The sequence below is a fragment of the Rhinatrema bivittatum genome, chromosome 3 (assembly GCF_901001135.1).
Source record: "Rhinatrema bivittatum chromosome 3, aRhiBiv1.1, whole genome shotgun sequence".
Taxonomy (NCBI): domain Eukaryota; kingdom Metazoa; phylum Chordata; class Amphibia; order Gymnophiona; family Rhinatrematidae; genus Rhinatrema; species Rhinatrema bivittatum.
The window spans coordinates 215,695,880-215,715,260 of record NC_042617.1 but is presented as its reverse complement, the minus strand read 5'-3'; the positions used below and the strand labels follow the sequence as shown (position 1 = coordinate 215,715,260).

The following is a 19,381-nucleotide window of genomic DNA, read 5'->3' as shown; positions in this document are numbered from 1 at the left end:
GCTTTTTAAATTTATTTTTCTTGATTGACTGCCATTTTAATTATTGGGTATTGTATGATGTGTCTGCAGTTTTGAAATATTTTATTGATATTTGGACAATTTTTAATACTTTTTATGAGTTTTTAATTGGTGGATGGTATTCTGTTCATCAGCTGTTTTGTAACATTTATTAGTATAGTTTTACAATTGTTTCTGTGTTGGGATCTATAGCAGCTTGGCTTATTCTGTTTTCCTAATAGGAGGTGTATTAGTGGTTAGGTCCTGGATAAATATTTCTAGGGTTGCCTTTTCATAGGTTGGGTTGTTACTGTTTGAGTGTGTTCCATAATACAGGTGTAACTTTGTGTGGGTTAGTTTGTGTATATTATTGCAGATCCTGGGACTTTCAGCCCGATACAGTAAAATCGGCGGGAGAGCCGGTGCTCCAATGCGCGCCCAGGCCACACTTCTGGACGTGCAATCCAGTATTTAAATGAGGGCCTGCAGTAAAAAGAGGTGCTAGGGACACTAGCGCATCCCTAGCGCCTCCTTTTTGACAGGAGCGGTGGCTGTCAGCGGGTTTGACAGCCGACGCTCAATTTTGCCAGTGTCGGTTCTCAAACCTGCTGACAGCCACGGATTTGGAAAATGGACGCCGGCTAAATTGAGCGTCCGTCTTCCAACCCGCGGGCCGATTTTTAATTTTTTTTTTAATTTGATTTTTTTTTTAATTTTGCGGCCTCCGACTTAATATCGCTATGATATTAAGTCGGAGGGTGTACAGAAAAGCAGTGTTTTCTGCTTTTCTGTACACTTTCCCGGTGCATGCAGGCGTTAATTTCTGAAAGTAAAATGTGCGGCTTGGCTGCACATTTTACTTTCTGGATCACGCGGGAATAACTAATAGGGCCATCAACATGCATTTGCATGTTGCAGGTGCTATTCGTTTTGGGGGGGGGGGGGTTGGCCGCGCATTAACACTGTACTGTATCGGCCTGTATGTTAGTTGCAACACTGTACTGTATCGGCCTCAATGTTAGGTGCAATCAATCTGCCCTACATTATGATGATGTTAAAATCAGTTCATTGTAAAGCCTATACCTGTATTTTCTTTTTCCATGTAAACCGATGTGATGTTCCCAATGAATGTTGGTCTAGAAAAACTTTAAATAAATAAGGTGCTATATTTCTCTTTCCATTTCTGTTATGAAACCCTGCCCGCGGAGCTAATCCCCGCGAGCAGGCCCTGCTCACCATGCTGTTTTTCTTCACCCGACACGGCATGGATGCTGCCGAAGTTGGGCCTTGCCCTGCGGCTGGAGCCGCGGACTTAATTTCTTCTTGCGGCCCGGAGGCTGCCTTGGCACGCCCTCTTCATCGCAGCTGGAGCCGCGGACTTCTCTGTTGTCCATCACGGCACGAAGCCACCGTCTCCTTCCTCCTCCGGGGCTGCAGGCCGCATCCCCGTGCTTGATAGGCGGCTGGGAGCCACCCCCGGGGCTTCCTGCAGTGGCTGGAGCCGCTGCCATCTTTGGAGCTCAGCCCTGCGTCTGCGGCGTCGACGTTGGTGCAGGCCGCTGTCCGCGGTCCTGCACAAGCTCCTGCTGCCTGCCTCTAGGCGCGCAGCCGCGCCTCTCTGCTGCATTTAAAGGGCCAACCACAGGAAGTGTTGCTGGCCCCACCTTTGATTGGACTTCCTGCTCCAGCCCTATAAAAGGCTGCTCAGTCACTTCAGTCTTCGCCTTGCATCGGAGTTACTTCACTCTGGAGGCTCCTGCCTGCCAGAGCTCCGTCAGGTCTTCTTCATGGAGCTCCTCTTCGTTTCGTCTCTTCATGTCATGTCAAGTCTTCGTGCCTGAGGTCCTCTTCCAGGTGTCCTGGTGATTCGTCTCCTGGTATCCTGCGCTTCTTGGTATTTGCTTCAGCACTCCTGAGCCTTCTGGTTCTGTCAGGCCAGCTCTCTCGGATGACGTCTTTCCTGAGCGTGGAGTTGCCTACAGGTGGAATTCATTCCTGTGCTCCTGAGCCGTCATGTCCTGCCAGCCTTTGTGGTGCTTCGGGCGACATCTGGCTCCGTCGTTTGAGTCCCACCTCGACTGGACTCTCCCCTGTGCTCGTCCCGTTCTCAGCGTGCTCCGTGACCAGCCTCCTCGGGCTGTGTAGGGCGCGCAGTGGGACAGGGTGGTCCGCGAGCAGCCCATTAGGTCCGCCCGTGAAGGTGGGCTGAGTAGGGCACCCTGAGACACAGTGCCAATGTTCACCCTCTCAGTTCTCGTCTGGACTTCGTCAAGTTCCTCGTCTCATCCTGGATGCCGTTGAATCAGTCTTGGTGTCATATCTTCGCTTCAACGTCTTGTTCCTGATGCCGTCGCATCGACCATTGTTCCGGGATGTCTTTGCATCAGCCTTGGTGTCATGTCTTGTTCCAGCCCTAGTCTCTGATGCCGTTCGCATCGGCCTTGGTGTCATGTCTTCGTCTGCGATGCCGTTCGCATCGGCCTTGGTATCATGTCTTCATGTCAAGGCCCGTCTGCCCTTGTCCTCAGGCCAGGCCTGCTGCTCCATGCCGATCCAAGCGGCAGGTCCGAAAGGGCTTGGAATGGTCGGAGGACCATTCAACTTCCAACATCATTATGTTGTTGGCCTTGGGAGCTTGCAGGCCTGGCAGAGGGTAAGACAGTCAGCCATGCTGGAACACTCCGTCAACCCTCGGTTCGGTCCTGGATCCGTCTGGGGTCGGGTCGAGGCCCATGGGCACACGAAAACATCCCTTAAGTAACAGAATGCAAGGCCTTTCGAGGCCATCTACGTAACAATTTCTCCAGGTTTGCACTGCATGCAGAGTGGTTGTTTTGGTTTTCCATTCCAGTTTGTCTCCATATTTATAATTTGTGGTGAACGTCAGCTCTGGGTGTGTGACTGAGGTGAGGTATTTTACTAGCATGTAGGCATTTGTATCAATCTTATTTGTTGTGTTTTCTCAATAGGACATGCATTAGTGGTAAATTATTGTCTTTTCATTAGAAAGGGTATTGTGCCTGCAATTAAAGGGAGTTTGTTTTGCTTTTACTGAGATGTCATCAGAACCAGAATATTTTTTTTTTTAATATGGTGAGTTGAATGGATAATGCCCTAGTTCTGCTCTGCACCCATTTTTGGGGGTTGAGGGGGTTCCTGAGGATGCAGAATGTATATGTACATTTAGCCCCATGATGGTCACATGTTCAGCATGTGAGAACCATCTGTCAGGTGTGTCCCAGCCGAAAAAAGGTTGAGAACCACTGGTCTAGACAATTCTTTCCCCTGAAAAAGGTTGGATTCTTGTGCATTAATACATTTGAAGTACTTAAATATCTCTATTATGGCCAGTAAAAAAAAATTCTTATTCTTAAGCACGCTCTAATATCTTTTGACATTTTTATTTTACCATGTACTTTTTCTTGCAATACATCTTCTGGGAAATCAGATGCTAATGCTGCTAATTTACTCAGTCCAAGGAGTGTTTTCTTCTTTGCAAAGTATCGCATCTCCATACTTGCCAAAGTCTGCAGTGTCCTGTGGGCCTAAAATTACAAAAGCATTAGAAATACCACAGACTTGCAACAGCAAAATACACAATTTTACTTGCCTTTGTCAACTGTTATATTATTTCTCGACACCAATTCCCATTTCAGGATAAGATCAACATACCAAGATCTCACGTCTGTCTAGATCTGCCTTCTCCTTTCTAGCATCAAGGAGGAAGGCAGATCTTTCCTAGCCAGGTACCTTCCATACCTATAAAAAGTGAAAAACATAGAAGGTTCTTATGGCCTGGATTGGCCACTGTTGGAAACAGGATGCTGGGCTTGATGAACCCTTGGTCTGACCCAGTATGGCATGTTCTTATGTTCTTAATATGCCATATGACATGCAATCAGAGAGGGATAATTCAGACTGGTGGGAAGAACTTGCATAACAGGAACTGAAAGACTCAAGCCCATATTCCCATTATATATCATTCTCCACACCAGGCTAGACAATAAATGGGTGGAAAACAGAGCAGTGTGGATTAATTTACTTTGTTCTTTTTTTTTCCGGCAGTTTATGCCTATCTTTCCGAAAATTCACTGAAGGAAGACCTCTAATTAAACTACTTATTTTAGCGGTCTTCATTTTTCATCTTCCTTCATATACCCACCAATGATGATGTAGTAACACAGAAAGTTCTGAATCAGCTTATAGCAGGTCTGAATGGATACCACCTTCCTTTAGAGCATGAGACATTTTCTGGCAAAAAGGATATCCTTGATGAACAGAGAGGCATCCAAACATCTTGAATGACTCCCCATTAGTGCCTTTGGGAACACACAATAAAGTGGTGAGTCACGGCTGCCTGCTTTTTCTTGGAGGAGAGGGTCACTAGCGTGAGGCCCATTTCCATGCTGATTTCTTACCTCGTGGAAGCCAGTGCACCGTAAGAAAGCCGGAACACCTCGCAGCGATCGCTTCCTGCATCCGGGGCCAGCCAGGTGACGTCAGGAGGAGAAGCCGGGTAGGCATAAAAACCAGCCTACGCCGGCGTGAGACGCTGCCTGCTTCTTCTTGGAGGAGAGGGTCACTAGCGTGAGGCCCATTTCCATGCAGATTTCTTACCTCGTGGAAGCCAGTGCACCGTAAGGAAGCTGGAACACCTCGCAGCGATCGCTTCCTGCATCCGGGGCCAGCCAGGTGACGTCAGGAGGAGGAGCCGGGTAGGCATAAAAACCAGCCTACACCGGCGCGACGCCGCCAGCGCGCGGCTTGTCCCGGCGCAGAACGGCCTGAACGGGGACTATCGAGCAAACCAGCCCTAGAGATCAACAAAGCTAAGTATAGTTTGTTATTACCCTTCTGAAACTGTCCTTTCTGGGTATTTTTCTTAGCTATGCCTCATACAAAGAGGAAAGCTAAGATTAGAGACGTTTCCTCTACCTCATCTCCTATAAAAACTTTGCAACCCAGAATAGCTGAATGTTTCAGAAGAGTGCCCACATCAACCCCGGAGGGGGCCGCTAATGATTCATTTGTGGAGCGGGAAAAGGATCATTTGGCCATAGAAACATCATTAACCCCCGGGGCCCCAGAGAAACCAGAGCCCCCTCCAGCAATGGTAGCTGGAATATCGCCTGAAAAAGATCTTAACACCACTATGGGGAGGGTTTTGAATAACGTTAAACCTATAAGTTTGGACAGTTCTGGAAACATGGACCTACAAACCCCCCAATTGGTACCAGGCGAGGAGGGACCCTTCAATCCGCATAAAATGGAAGATCAAGCAGTTGGACCTGAAGACATATCTGTTATAGTACCACAAAAATTCTCCTTAGAAGAATTGGGGTTAATAATGTTAAAAATGCAAAAATCTATTAATTGTTTAATGAAATCAGTTCAAGATGCTCTGAAAAATGATGTTAGTACTAAGGAAAAAATGGCAAAGATGGAGACTAATGTGAATGAGTTTGGGAAGAAACTAGAGGGTGTACAGGAAGTACAAATTAATATAATAAAATCTATAGAGGAACATCAAGGAAAATTAGAGAATTTAGAAAATCTGAATAGGAGAACGAATTTAAGATTTTTGAATTTTCCCAAAACCCATCTGATAACATCTGGGGAGTTAGTAAATAGTTATTTAAAAAATGTATTAAGATACTCTGATGACTCTCTGCCAACCATTCTAAAGAGTTACTATCTTCAGCAACCACAAAATGGAGAGTTGGTGGAGAGTAAAGAAAATTTAGATCTGACAGAATTTATCGAGAAATCCTTCCAGTCAAAAATTAATGTAAGATCTACTTTATTAGTACAATTTCTATCTCCGGTAGAAAGAGATACAGTACTGAGATTAGATTTCTATGGATCCCCTATCAGGATCTTCCCGGATGTGGTACGCACAACTCAATTACGTAGAAGAAAATTTATTGAAATGCGAAGTGAGGCTATTGAGAAAGGTGCCCAATTTGTATTAAAGTACCCCTGTAAATGCCATATTAGATTTGGAAAAGACAAATATATCTTTAATGATCCAAATCAGCTTAGGGTGTATTTGGATACACATTCATAATGATGTGATAAGATCGAAGGGGGGGGGGGAAGTTTGAAATATGTGGACAGCAATAAGTATTTCTTTAAATTTTTCTTCATTGAATCGCTCCAATTTATTCTTAGCAGTAAATTGAATCTCTAGCTTACTTATTTTATTTCCTGGGAGAATAGAATGAAGTTATAAAAAGTAAGTTGTCAACTTTTAATTGGAATAATAATTGTTGTGTAACTTATTCTGTTTACTTGAGTGTATAAACAATTGAAATGCAATAAAAATAAAATAAAAAAAAAAAAGTGGTGAGTCGCATATTTCCTTGGGATGCAGCCTCTGAATTCCAAGTCTATTATCCTCAGTAAGTCCTGTGCGATAGAAAACTCAGAACATGTTGTCTCTTCTGCTGTGCAACCCCTTAGGCAGTGCCTGTACTGCAGAGGCCCCTTGCTTTCATGAATGCCCTTTGTGGACAAGCCACCATGGATGACTATCCATGAGATGTCTTTGCACTGGTTCAATCTTCTGGATGGGATATTTTGTCACACCATGGAGCAAGGTGGCTTTTGGTAAGTTAGTCCCAGATCTGAGAGATCCTTGGCATGGATCAGCTTGTATATTTTCTTGGTATGCATAAAACTGCTATGATATGTTGTAGTCTAAACTTCTTCACAAACAGCTCCACCTCCATGTAGTATAGCTGACCACTCCAGCTGAAGAGGTACTGTGCTCTTTCACTGGGAAGTTAGAGTGTTTTAGGCTGGAAAGAGGAAGAATCGAGACTTGAAAGTATCCTGGTGGCCTTTGGAGTTGTTCCTCAGGGTATTTCTAATGCAGTTGCTGACAGAAGCTCTGAAGCATGGTGGTGAGGTCATGGACTCTTCTTCTCCTTCAATTGCTCCTTGAAGAAACTGTTTCACACAGTCCATCTTGGAGTTCCAGATGAAGGCAATGACTGCCTTGTTGATGACTCAGTACTCTGTTACCACAAGATATGCAGGGCAAAAACCTGGTTTCTGAATTCCAGGATCTCTTCCTCAATGGATAGCTCCCTCAATCTCCACAGTCACAGTTTCTGGTTCACTTTCATGAGTCTCTTGTCTTATTTCAGGACTGCTTGGTTTCTCCCAAGTCATACCTCTATAATCTGTAGGTTGGAAGTAAGTCCCAGTTTCCAAAGTTTACTTTTGATCCCAAAGATCCTCTAAAGTCCTCACATAAGTCTGCTAGAGCTCTCATTGAGGCTCAATCTGCACAGAAGATGGCGATGTTGACTGTGTAGAGTGCACAGCACCATGATTCCTCCTAATTTTCATGTGCTCTCTAATCCACACAAACAGAAGAAGCCTTACCTGACCTGGTGGGAAAAAAGTTCTGTTTTTCAACTGTTCCACAGGGTGGAAATACATCAAGGTGATATATATTGATATTTTATCAGCACAATACTGAGAAATTACTACTTACCTGATAATTTCCCTTTTTTAGTGAAGACAGGTTAATCCACAATAGTGGGTATGCACCTCTACCAGATGGAGATGGAGCAAAGCTGACATCATGGTATATATACCCCTGCACTGACATCAGCCTGCCAGTATTCTCTGCAAAAGCCAACTGTGGACTAACAATATTTGATTATAACTAGCAACAGACAACCACTCATAACAGGGAAAACTGAGCTCTGACAAATAGTGTAACATCACTAACCTATGAACTGAAACTGACACTTACCAGTCATCCCTGGAAACACAACCACTCAAAAGGACATTAGAACCACAGACCTGCAGCCAAGGGCAGAAGGTGGATTAATTTGTCTTCACTAAAGAAAAATAAGTTATCAGGTAAGTAATAATTTCTCATTCTGATCTCTACTGCAAAGGAAAAAGTGAGGAACTTCGAACTGTGTGATATCACCAATAAGTCTAAAAACAGTAGACCGTAAAAAGCCACTATGAGCTGGCACGCCTCATCTGACATCTCCCAGTCTCTCAATCCAGATTCTGCCTGCTGAGAAAAATCGGCTCTTACATTGCCCTCTCCCGCAATGTGGGAGGCAGAGATTTCCTGAAAATATGCCTCTGCCCAGTCACTGAGCTGGGCTATGTCTTGTGACACTTGCTGGCCTTTGGCACCTCTTTGACAATTGATAGAAACCACTGTCATCATATAGTCTGACATTACTCAGACCACTTGACTCTGCCAAGTGGACAATAAACCGCAAGCAAGCCAGCCGAACGGCATGTGCTTCCAGACAAGAGATGCCCCAGAAAGTCCTCTGCACTGCAGATCCCCTGCGCTATCAACTCCTGAAAGTAGCTCCTTAATTCCGGAGACTAGCATCCATTGTGAACACCAGCCAGTCCAGGGTCTGTAGGGAACTCCCTTCCTTAGATCATCTGCTTTCAATCACTACTGGAGTTGGATGCTTATCTATATCAGTAACTGAAGCTGCATCGAGTAGTCCTGAGACTTCGTGCAAACAGGATGTGCTGAAGAGGATGCATATTCGTCTTTGCCCATGAAACCACCTCCACGGTGGCTACCATCAAAACTAGCAGTTGTAGATAAAATCATACTGTCAGGAGGAATACCTTTGTCAATAGCCACACCTGTGCCAGCAGTTTCTGGCAGGAATGTTCTTCCTTGCTTTGTATCGAAACAAACACCGATATAGTGCAACATCTGAGATAGCTGAAGACTGCTCTTGTCCAGGAAATCACCTTAAACAAGGCCTGAAGACTCTCCTCTAGGCTTTTGGTCTGAATTAACCAAGCTAGGTACGGGGAATCAGAATGCCATCCTCTCTCAACCCTGCCACTATCACCACCCTGACAAGGTTCTGAAAGCAGTGGTTAGACTGAAAAGTAGCGCTCAAAACTGATAACGCTACCCCCAAAATGGCGAACAGTAGAAAACTGCTGATGCTCCAGCCAAATGGGCATATGTAGATACATCTCTTTCAGATCCAGAAATGTCAGAAATTCCCCTGACTGTATTGCCATTATCACAGAGCTTAAGGTTTCCATTCGGAATTAAGTCACTCACCAATGACGACTGACCACCTTTTTGGTCCAGGATGAGGCGAGAGCAACCTTCCTTCTCAGGAATAATGAAATAAATAGAATAGCAGCCCATCCCTTCTTGTGACTTCGGCAATGGTATCATGGCCCGTCAGTTCAGGAGCCTTGACAACAAACTCCACTGCCTGTCTCTTCTGCGGAGATACAGAGACATGCCATGAAGGTGTCACTAGGGACGGAGAGAAAGTTCCAGAGTATCTGCTTTCAATCACTACTTCTTTTATCACTCCAGAACCCACTGGTCTGACATGAGCACCCACCTCCGATTAAAAAGACAGACGACCCTTTATCTCTTGCTCTGTGACACGGGTCACAAACCTTTGCTGAGGGGGGCAGGAGGCACCTCCACCCGAGCCTGCGGCCCGTTTGGGTTGCCTGGGCCAAAAGGACCCTCTAGCAACCGAGGAACCAGGACTTATTTATTGGCCATCTTTCTTTTTTTTTTTTTTTTTTAACTCACTCCCAAACAAGAGTGATCCTTTAAGGGGCAAGTCCATAAGATTAAACTTTGAAATTGTATTGGCTGAACAACAGCTCAGCCATAGCTGCCGCCTGGCTGCTATCCCTGAAACCATTCCTCTGGCGGAGGTACGAAACAGATCCAGTTTGCATCCGTCAAAAAGGCAGCGGCCGGTTCCATCACTCCCTGGTATTCAAACCAGAATCAACTTCCTGAGATAGGAACAGACAAGAGCGAGCCACCAGGGAGTCGCAAGAGACTCTCTCCTTCAATGCCTCTCCCCTCTTTCTACAGGAATGATCATCTGCTTGGTCAAGGAACACACCAGCACATTCTCATTTTAGAAAATGCAACTGCTCTCTCTCTCTCTCACTGCCGGATCCAGGAAGTATAGCCTTAACAAGGTTTGTCCCCTTCTAAAATCAGTTTCTGAAGCGTCCCATTCAAGACCATCAGGCCTTGAATGGCATTCATAACTGGGAAATAACTTCTTTGGCTCAGAAATGGAATCAACACTCAGCACTCCCAACATCTTCAGTATTAGAGTGAGAAGAGCCGGCAACTTATCTCTATGATATAACGCTCTGTAAAGATCGTTTTCATCATCTGAATCACCTGGGTCCCCATCAAAGTGACCCGCAGCAGGTCAAAGTGTACTCAGACACTTACCCATGGCACAAGACACATGAGATTCCGCAGCCTGCAATCCTAACATTTTTTTTTTTTTATGTTGGCTGGCTCTGGCGAACAAACCTGTAGAAGGGACTGCTGCCCTTAAAACAATTCCAAGAAGGGCAGAAGGAAACATATCAAAATCAGATGGCACCGAACTAGCACCCACTGAGTTGTCCTCCCCTGCTGAAATCCAGTTAGGGGGACCTCAACACCAAGCGAAAAATCTGACAGATCCCCTTCCAGACACATTCCCGCATCCTGCTGGGCAGGACAGGGCTCAGCAAAAACCAGCGAGACACAACTCTCCCTGAGCCTCTGAAAGGTGCTGACAAGATTAAAAGTGTAAATTGCAAGATGCTTTACTACCGGCACCATGGCTAAAAATGTCCACTAGTAGTGCACTTACAACAAGCGACTGACAATTGTGTGTCCAACTGTGCATCTGTACAAAGTGAACCAATACAGTATGCACAAATTTAGGACGTCCAAATTTTTAGGACAAGCAAGCATGAAACATTTAGATGTATAAGCACATCCTTCGGACACTCAAAACTTGTGTGCCCAACCATGCGGCCCAGAAGGACACCCAGCCTAAATGTGCAGGCGCCAACCAACAGGCACTATTTTGTGACAGACCTGCACAGAAAAAAAGCACGTGAACACCACTGCAGCCTACCATGCTGCAGGGCCTAGCCCAAAAGTCTGCTTAAACCACCAAAACTGCTGCAACTCCTCATCCCACCACAGAGGCAAAGTTGGATTGGCCTGCCGAGGCTCAGAGACCAGAATAGGAGAGTGAGAGGAATCCCTAACATTATCTCTCTCTCACTTCCTTCTTCTCTTTCTTTTCTTTTTTTAAACTCCTTACCTGACCTCAGCCTGCTGGCCGAGTACAGAGTCAGTCCCCGGCTGCAGGGGGGAGAGGGATAATGTCTTCACTGCCGCGCTCGGCTTCCTGCACCCGCTAGCCTTTCAGCTGCTTTCTCCTGGCAGCTAAGTCCATGCCTTGAAAACTGCTACCAGACCAAGGCACTTAACTGAGGGAGAGATCACCTCAGGAGAAGCGGTGTGTAATTAAATCTCCTTATTTCTCTTTTTTTTTTAAACAAGCAATTCCTTGTAGGGAAATGCAAGTTCATCATCTTCTGGAGATGGAGAATACTGACGGACTGTCAGTGCAGGGATATAGATTATAGATACTGTGACATCAGCTTTGTACCGTCTCCATCTTCTGGTAGAGGTGCATAAATGCACCTCTACCAGAAAATGTTGATTATGTAAATTTGTAAATTGTTATTATATATTATTTGTTAACACAGTTCCTATATTTTCTCTCTCCCATTACATTTGACTACCTTTGTTCTTCCTGCTACTTGTGCGCTTGCTTTCACCTGGCCCCCATCCTCTCCTTTTTCCAATCCTGCTCCCCTTCCCCCTCCCTGTTATTTGTAATTTCTCCTTCACTTCTACAAAGTTGATTGTAAACCGGCATGATATGTCCTATGAATGTCGGTATATTTAAAAGCATTTAAATAAATAAATAAATAATCCACTGATGTGGATTAACCTGCCTGAATGCTAAGAATTTAACAGTTACTACCAAATTAAGGCTAACTTGCCTGTGGTTTCCAGCCTCCTGTGTTATTAGGTTTATAAAGGACCATATTTACCCTTCTCCAGTCCCACAGAACCACTCCCATCTCCAAAGATGTCCTGAACAGCTCCTTCAGTGGACTCACCAGAAATTCTTTGAGCTCCCTTAATATCTTTGGAAGCATCCCATTCAGTCCCTTGGCTTTGTCCATTTCAGTTTTGCTAATTGTGCACAAACACATATTTCCATAAATGGTGGTGTATCTATCCCATTCCCACCTGTATCCTTGGTAACTATCAGCAGTCCCTTTTTCAGTGAAAACCCAAGAGACGTGTTTATCTAGCATTTCTACTAGACCAAAACTGTGAAGGACTTCAAAGGGGCATGGGATAAACACTGTGGATCTATAAAGTCTAGAGGATGTGGATGAACAGAGGGTGGCTTGTGGGAAAGACAGCTAATACCTGGAGATAATACCCTTATTCAATAGACATACACATGGTTAATGCAAGTACTCTATGCTTCAACGGCAAGAGGAAATGTAGATAAAAGGATTTGGATTCACAAAAAAGCAGGGAGTAGCTTGCTTGATATGGCGGTTACTACCCAAACCAAACAAGCCTGATACTTCACTTTCAATGCACATCCAGTGTAGCTCTCTGCTTCAATGGCAGGGGTGAATGAAGAAAAGATGAATTTATATTCAGACAACAACCAAGGACTGAATTCCACAGTCTGGGTAAACAAATAAGCGTGGGTGTAGCTTGCTTGTTACGGCAGTTACTACCCTGAATCAATTAAGCCTGATACTTCACTTTCAATATATATCCAGAGTAGCTCTCTGCTTCAACGGCAGGGGGAATGAAGAAAGGAGGATTTATATTCAGATAACAACCAACAAGGGCTAAATTGTACAGGCTGGGTAAACAAATAAGCGTGGGAGTAGTTTGTTTATTGCGGTGGTTACTACCCCATACCAACTAAACTATATACTTCACTTAGAAGAAGTTCCAGCATTGCTCTCTACATTAATGGCGGGGGTGGAAGGGAAGTAGAACCAAAAGGTTACTAAATGCCAAGAGTAACAGATAAGTATGAGAGAGAGAGTGAGAGAGAGAAAAAAGTGTGAAAGCTTGCTGGGCAGATTGGATGGGCCATTTGGTCTTCCTCTGCCGTCATTTCTGTTTCTATATACTCTCAATTCTTTCTTTGACATACTTGAAAAAAAAAAAGTCTTGTTGCTTTGCTTTACCTCTTTTGCTGTCGTTTTTTCCACTTGCACTTTTGGCCATCCTGACTTCTTTTCCTGCTTATTTCAGCTTTACCAGATATTCTTTCCTATGTTCTTTTATTTATTTATGTTTGATTTAATTGCCCAGATACACTGAGTGATGTACATCAACTAGATATTCATAATCAATTTAAACATAAGCATAAACAATAGTCAACAAAATGAACCTTTGTACTTTCTGAATGCTAACCTTTTTGCTCTTACTTTTTTTCAGCCACCTTTTTTGGACAACTAAACCCATTTTCTTTATCTTTTAACAACTTTTGTGATATAAAGATCTGCTGCCCTTGCTATAGCATCTTTTAGTTTAGCCGAATGTTCTTCCACTTCACCCATCTCCTTCCAACCTGCCAGTGCCTCGTTTAGGTATTTCCTCATTGTACTAAAGTTGGTATCTTAGAAATCTAGGACTTTCCGCTTTGTGTAACTCCTCTCCATCTTGACTGTTATATTAAACAATATTGTCTGATAGTTACTGGTGCTCAATGGGTGCATATCTGGACATTAGAGGCACTGTCTCCATTCATAATTACCAAGTCCAGCATCACCCCTTTCCTCACCATTGGTCTGAAGAAAGCCTTTTGAAGGGATTCCGGGATCTCTCTACTTCTAACCAAGCCCACAGATGGGTTACTTCAATTCATATCTGACAGGTTAAAATTTCCCACCACTAGCTCTCCCTTCTTTCTCACTTTTTGGATGTTGTCAGCAGATCAATTCAGTTCCTCCATCTGAGTTGGAGGTCTGCAGACCACCCTGGTGTAAATGGGATCGCCATCGCCCCTTTCCAATACGGCTCACAGTGCCTCCCCCTTTCCTCAAGCTCCCTGCTTTTCAGTCAATTTTATATATATATAAAAATTTTTATAAAGAACTACTACATCACCTTTTCTGCAAATCCCAAGCCATGTTAAGAACATAAGAAATTGCCATGCTGGGTCAGACCAAGGGTCGATCAAGCCCAGCATCCTGTTTCCAACAAATCAGGCCACAAGAACCTGACAATTACCCAAACACTAAGAAGATCCCATGCTACTGATGCAATTAATAGCAGTGGCTATTCCCTAAGTAAACTTGATAAATAGCCATTAATGGACTTCTCCTCCAAGAACTTATCCAAAACTTTTTTGAACCCAGCTACACTAACCACATCCTCTGGAAACAAATTCCAGAGCTTTATTGTGCATTGAGTGAAAAAGAATTTTCTCTGATTAGTCTTAAATGTGCTACTTGCTAACTTCGTGGAATGCCCCCTAGTCCTTCTATTATTCAAAAGTGTAAATAACTGATTCACATCTACTCGTTCAAGACCTCTCATCATATCCCCCCTCAGCCGTCTCTTCTCCAAGCTGAACAGCCCTAACCTCTTCAGCCTTTCCTCATAGGGGAGCTGTTCCATCCCCTTTATCATTTTGGTTGCCCTTCTCTGTACCTTCTCCATTGCAACTTTATCTTTTTTGAGATGCGGTGACCAGAATTGTACACAGTATTCAAGGTGCAGTCTCACCATGGAGCGATACAGAGGCATTATGACATATTCCGTTTTATTAACCATTCCCTTCCTAATAATTCCTAACATTCTGTTTGCTTTTTTGACTGCTGCAGCACACTGAGCTGACGATTTTAAAGTATTATCCACTATGATGCCTAGATCTTTTTCCTGGGTAATAGCTCCTAATATGGAACCTAACATCATGTAACTACAGAAAGGGTTATTTTTCCCTATATGCAACACCTTGCACTTGTCCACATTAAATTTCACCTGCCATTTGGATGCCCAATCTTCCAGTCTTGCAAGGTCCTCCTGTAATGTATCACAATCCACTTGTGATTTAACTACTCTGAATAATTGTGTATCATCCGCAAATTTGATAACCTCACTCGTCGTATTCCTTTCCACTAAATAAAAACATTTCTAATATCTGGAATTTGTGTACTGCAGAGATATCATCCAGTGCTTTGGCCTTATTCAGCCTTGCTCACAAGCAGTTTGTGTACAGATGCAGCCACAGTAGATAAGTAACATTGTTTCTCTCATGTTTCCAGCAATTCTGGCAGCTGTGGCAATGCTAAGCCTGGTAGAAATAGGGTCAAAAGCCCCTTAAGTACCAAATTTGTTCAAGTGTAGCAGTGAGTGCTCGAAAAGGTAAGTTATTGCAAAATCTACTGTAGGAGCATAAGAACATAAGAACATAAGAAAATGCCATACTGGGTCAGACCAAGGGTCCATCAAGCCCAGCATCCTGTTTCCAACAGTGGCCAATCCAGGCCATAAGAACCTGGCAAGTACCCAAAAACTAAGTCTACTTTCAAAAAACTAGATTCTTTAGAGAAGATTCCAGGGGTGAAAAGGAAGAAGGATATGCCATCCATTCACTAGAAAGCTGACCTGCTTAAAAAAAAAAACATGATCATGAGATAAGGTTCCTAAACTCCAGAAAGAATATGATGTTGGGCAAATTACAATCTATTATACAAAAACACAGAAAAGCAAGACTGTAAAAATTACTTCTGATTTGGGAGAAATCCTTTAAACATTTATAGCTTATTGAACTACACCAGCCCTAGGTAATATCCTACTGTCCAAGGAAATTCTCTCCTTTAATAATTATTCACGTATTCCCTTTTATTCTTTTTGGTTTAATGCCTGTTCTGAAACTGATGTCCCTGAAGCACCCACTCCCAGAAGTCAGCTGCTCTCTGGTGAGCTTTGGGCACTATCAGGAAAATATTGATTCCCAACAAATCTTACTGCAATCCTTCCTGCCAATACAAACTCTGTGGTATTTACTGCTGCGCTCCTGGGGTGGAAAGAAGGCACAGCATTGTGGGACCAGTGAAGGGCAATGACAAACATTTTCTAGCGTAACAGGCTACATATAACAGCTGTGAGCTCGGACTGTACATATAGTCTGCAGTCTCTCTCTGTAGTGCTTGCACAGCAGCTGCTTCAAATAGTCCAGTATCTAAACAGCATATTTTCCCAAAATGAGCAGAATCAGATAACTTGTAGTGCACCACTGCAATCCTGGATCCTGAAAGAAATCCTAACATGGAGAAGCTGAAACTCAAATCTCAACACTTGAGTGACCAGGGGGCAATTTTCTAATTGTTCACATTGGAGAAAAGTCTGAGCACATTTTTTGCCAGGGGACTTTCCACCATGCTTCAAAAGGAATGTACATTCGAACTCTTCAGAATTAACTGTTGGGACAAAATAAGCACGGTCAATTACACCTGCTTTTTTCGTCAGTAGAGTTTTGCTGTCAAAGTGTACGCGAAGATTTGAAAATGTCATCTATATGCATACATTTCCTAAACCGAACTAAAACACTGCCCCCCCCCCCCCACCACCACTCTGGAATATCCCCTCTCAACATAGCCAAAAGTCCACATAGCCATAATAAGGGAAGGCAATTTTCAGACAGCTGATTAACACAGGTAAAATACTTTTTACCTGCATAAATTGCTTTGAAAATCACCTTCCAATAGTATACTAGGAAGATGGAAGGGCCTTGGTGCCTGACATTGGAAAGCAGCAGGTAGATCTTGAGTGAGAAGGTCTTGGTATGTTGGTCAAAGCCCAAAAGGAGAGCCCACAACTCAGCTGTTAGATTGGCCAGAGAAAACAAGGCATGAATTTGAGGAAAAGATCTGCCATCATAGTCCTCCCTGACCAATTGTGGTGGAGGGAGCAGAGATGGATTTAAAATTTTGGCACCAATAGACAGGCAGTGCCTCTTTGATACTGTGTCTGTGAACTGCTCATTTTCTTATCTAGGACACATTTGGTGTCCTAGATAATTGCCTATGTCTAAATCTGGGTCTAGGAGGGAAAGAAGTGATCTGTTACAGCTACAAATCTTGTTAATAAGAGATTTGTTGCTGCACTGGTTCCTGATTCTAAGTAAAACCGGCTGCTTTGAAGGCTATAAAATCACCCAAGCATATTATCACTGGAGAATCCAAAAACTCAGAATTTAAATCTATACTCTTCTGTAAAATTAATTTAAAATATGTAAAGAATTGATAGATGCAATTATCACAGTATTTCAGGTTTGCATTGGACAGGTTAAGGAGTAGATTTTAAAAGAAGCGCGTGCGGCCTACATGTGTGGGCGCTACCCGGTGCTCGCACATGTATACCCGATTTTATAACATGCGCACACATGTTATAAAATCCGGGGTCGGCGCGCGCAAGGGGGTGCACAATTATGCACCTTGTGCATGCTGAGCCACGCTGCCTTCCTCCGTTGCCGTCCCCCTAACCTGACCTTCCCACCCCTTCCCCTAATCCAGAGCTTTCCAAACTTTTCATGTTGGTGACACACTTTTTAGACAAACAATTTCGGGACACAGTAATTCATCTACTAGCAAACCAGAGGTTAAAGGTTAAACGAACGAAATGTATTTCGACAATTTATGTATGTTTCCTTAAATATATACATAATAAAATGTTTCACAGCACAACCTATCTTGTGAAAACCTTTCATTTATATTAAATATATATAATATTCCAAGATAAATTTTAACAATAACATTAATGAGTAACAATAATAAAACAAAGTTATTGTGTTATTCAATTTACCTCTTTAATGAGATATATGAGCTTGATGGACACAGCTTTTGAATATTTGATGTTAATAAAAAAGTCCAAAAGGTCTTCTGCGTAATTTTAAAAAGCTGGCCAGTTTCACACTATATAATTATTTGATAGCCTCATTCAACTAATTCTATATGGCTATGAGAGTGAAGTCTGGAATTTATAGGAAGGGACAGAATGTCAATATAAATCCTGCACCTCCAGTTCTGTAACTCTGTGCATCCACTGAAATTCCCCCAAACAATGGAGCTTGGATGTTTCCCTTACAGCTCATCATACTAAAAGATATTTTCAAATTCTGGTGTCACCTCACAGTAACAGCAGCACAAACACCTTCCACTGCCAGGCACATTGTGAATGAAAATAAAACCTCGCAAAAAAAAAGACACTCAAAATCTATACTGCAATCCCATCGTAACATAACAGTAATAACACCAAGGACTCAAACAACAATAACCCTACCTGTGAAAAAGCAAGGGTAAATATTACACTGGGTCCTAGAATACCAATACACCACCTACTGAGGAAACAAAACAAACCAGATTGCTGTAGATCCCTATGCTAGCAGAATCTCTCATCATGGTCACACACACAGAGCAGAGACAGACCCTCACCAAATACAGAATACAAAATAAAGGAGCACAAATTAGACAAAAACTGAAATGGAAACCCCAAGAAGCCAGACTCTGTGTATTAACAATGGAAAAACAGAACCACCATTCCTCATAAAACATAAAATCAAGAAACATAAAGCATCAGTTATAATAGTAAAACCAAACTAATAAAAGAATATTTTAAAACTATTGATAAATAGAATTTCTATTAATTAAAATCATATACATTTTTTACAATTTCCCAAACACCAATAAAATATTTCAAAACAGCACATTTATCAAATAACACCCAATAATTAAAACTAATAAGGATTTTAAAAAGCCCCTGCTGTCCATACTTTGGAGCTCTTGATTTCCAGTCACCCTGATATTGTCAAGGATTAGGAGGTTATCCTCTCTCTCTCACACATACACTGTCACATACATACACATTCATGCTCTTATATCCACCATAACCTCTCGCTCTCACAAACACTGACACACTCTCAGGCTCTAAGACACTCTCTTCCCCTCCACACACCCCCCCCCCCCCCCCCACACACACAAACTCTTACTCCCCTGGATTTTCTCATACACACTCATGCTCTCACTCTCTCTGGCTCCCTCACATACACACACACACACACCCAGGCAAGCTCCCAGTCATTCTCACACACTGAAACTGACCCCCAGGCAGGCTCCCATTCATTTTCATACCACTCCCTCACCATCCCCCAGGGATGCACACATTCATTCTCACACAGACCCCCAAGGCAGGCATCAATTCATTCTCACACACACACATACACCACACACAGGCAGGCACCTCTTCTCACACATACAAACCCCAGGAAGACACCCATACATTCTCATACACAGACACACCCTCAGGCAGGCACACATGCATTCACACACATACACCCCCAGGCAGACTCCCATTCAAACACATGCACACTAAAGGCAGACCCCCTTTCTTTCTTTTGCCAGCAACCTCGGAGCCTCTCTCATTCCTCTGCTGCCACTGTCACTGATGCCACATTTATTTTATTTT

The 19,381-nt window shown here is 43.3% G+C and overlaps 1 protein-coding gene and 1 long non-coding RNA gene across 6 annotated transcripts in view; one reads left to right on the top strand and one right to left on the bottom strand.

The window, feature by feature from the left end:
• The window catches only part of NUP133 (nucleoporin 133), a 271,938-nt gene that overhangs the window by 55,289 nt on the left and 197,268 nt on the right, over nucleotides 1-19,381 (bottom strand). The window contains exon 21 of the mRNA XM_029594184.1: nucleotides 3,407-3,542. Within this exon, the coding sequence (XP_029450044.1) occupies nucleotides 3,407-3,542 (136 nt within the window). The remainder of the gene's footprint in view (nucleotides 1-3,406; nucleotides 3,543-19,381) is intronic.
• LOC115087249 overlaps nucleotides 1-19,381 on the top strand; it is a 221,397-nt gene that overhangs the window by 57,270 nt on the left and 144,746 nt on the right. Inside the window, exon 4 of one of the 5 annotated variants that reach the window (XR_003855475.1) lies at nucleotides 15,181-15,274. The exons of the other annotated variants lie outside the window; for them this stretch is intronic. This is a non-coding gene — a long non-coding RNA (uncharacterized LOC115087249). Of the gene's footprint in view, nucleotides 1-15,180; nucleotides 15,275-19,381 lie in introns of those variants that run through there. 5 annotated transcript variants of the gene reach the window in all.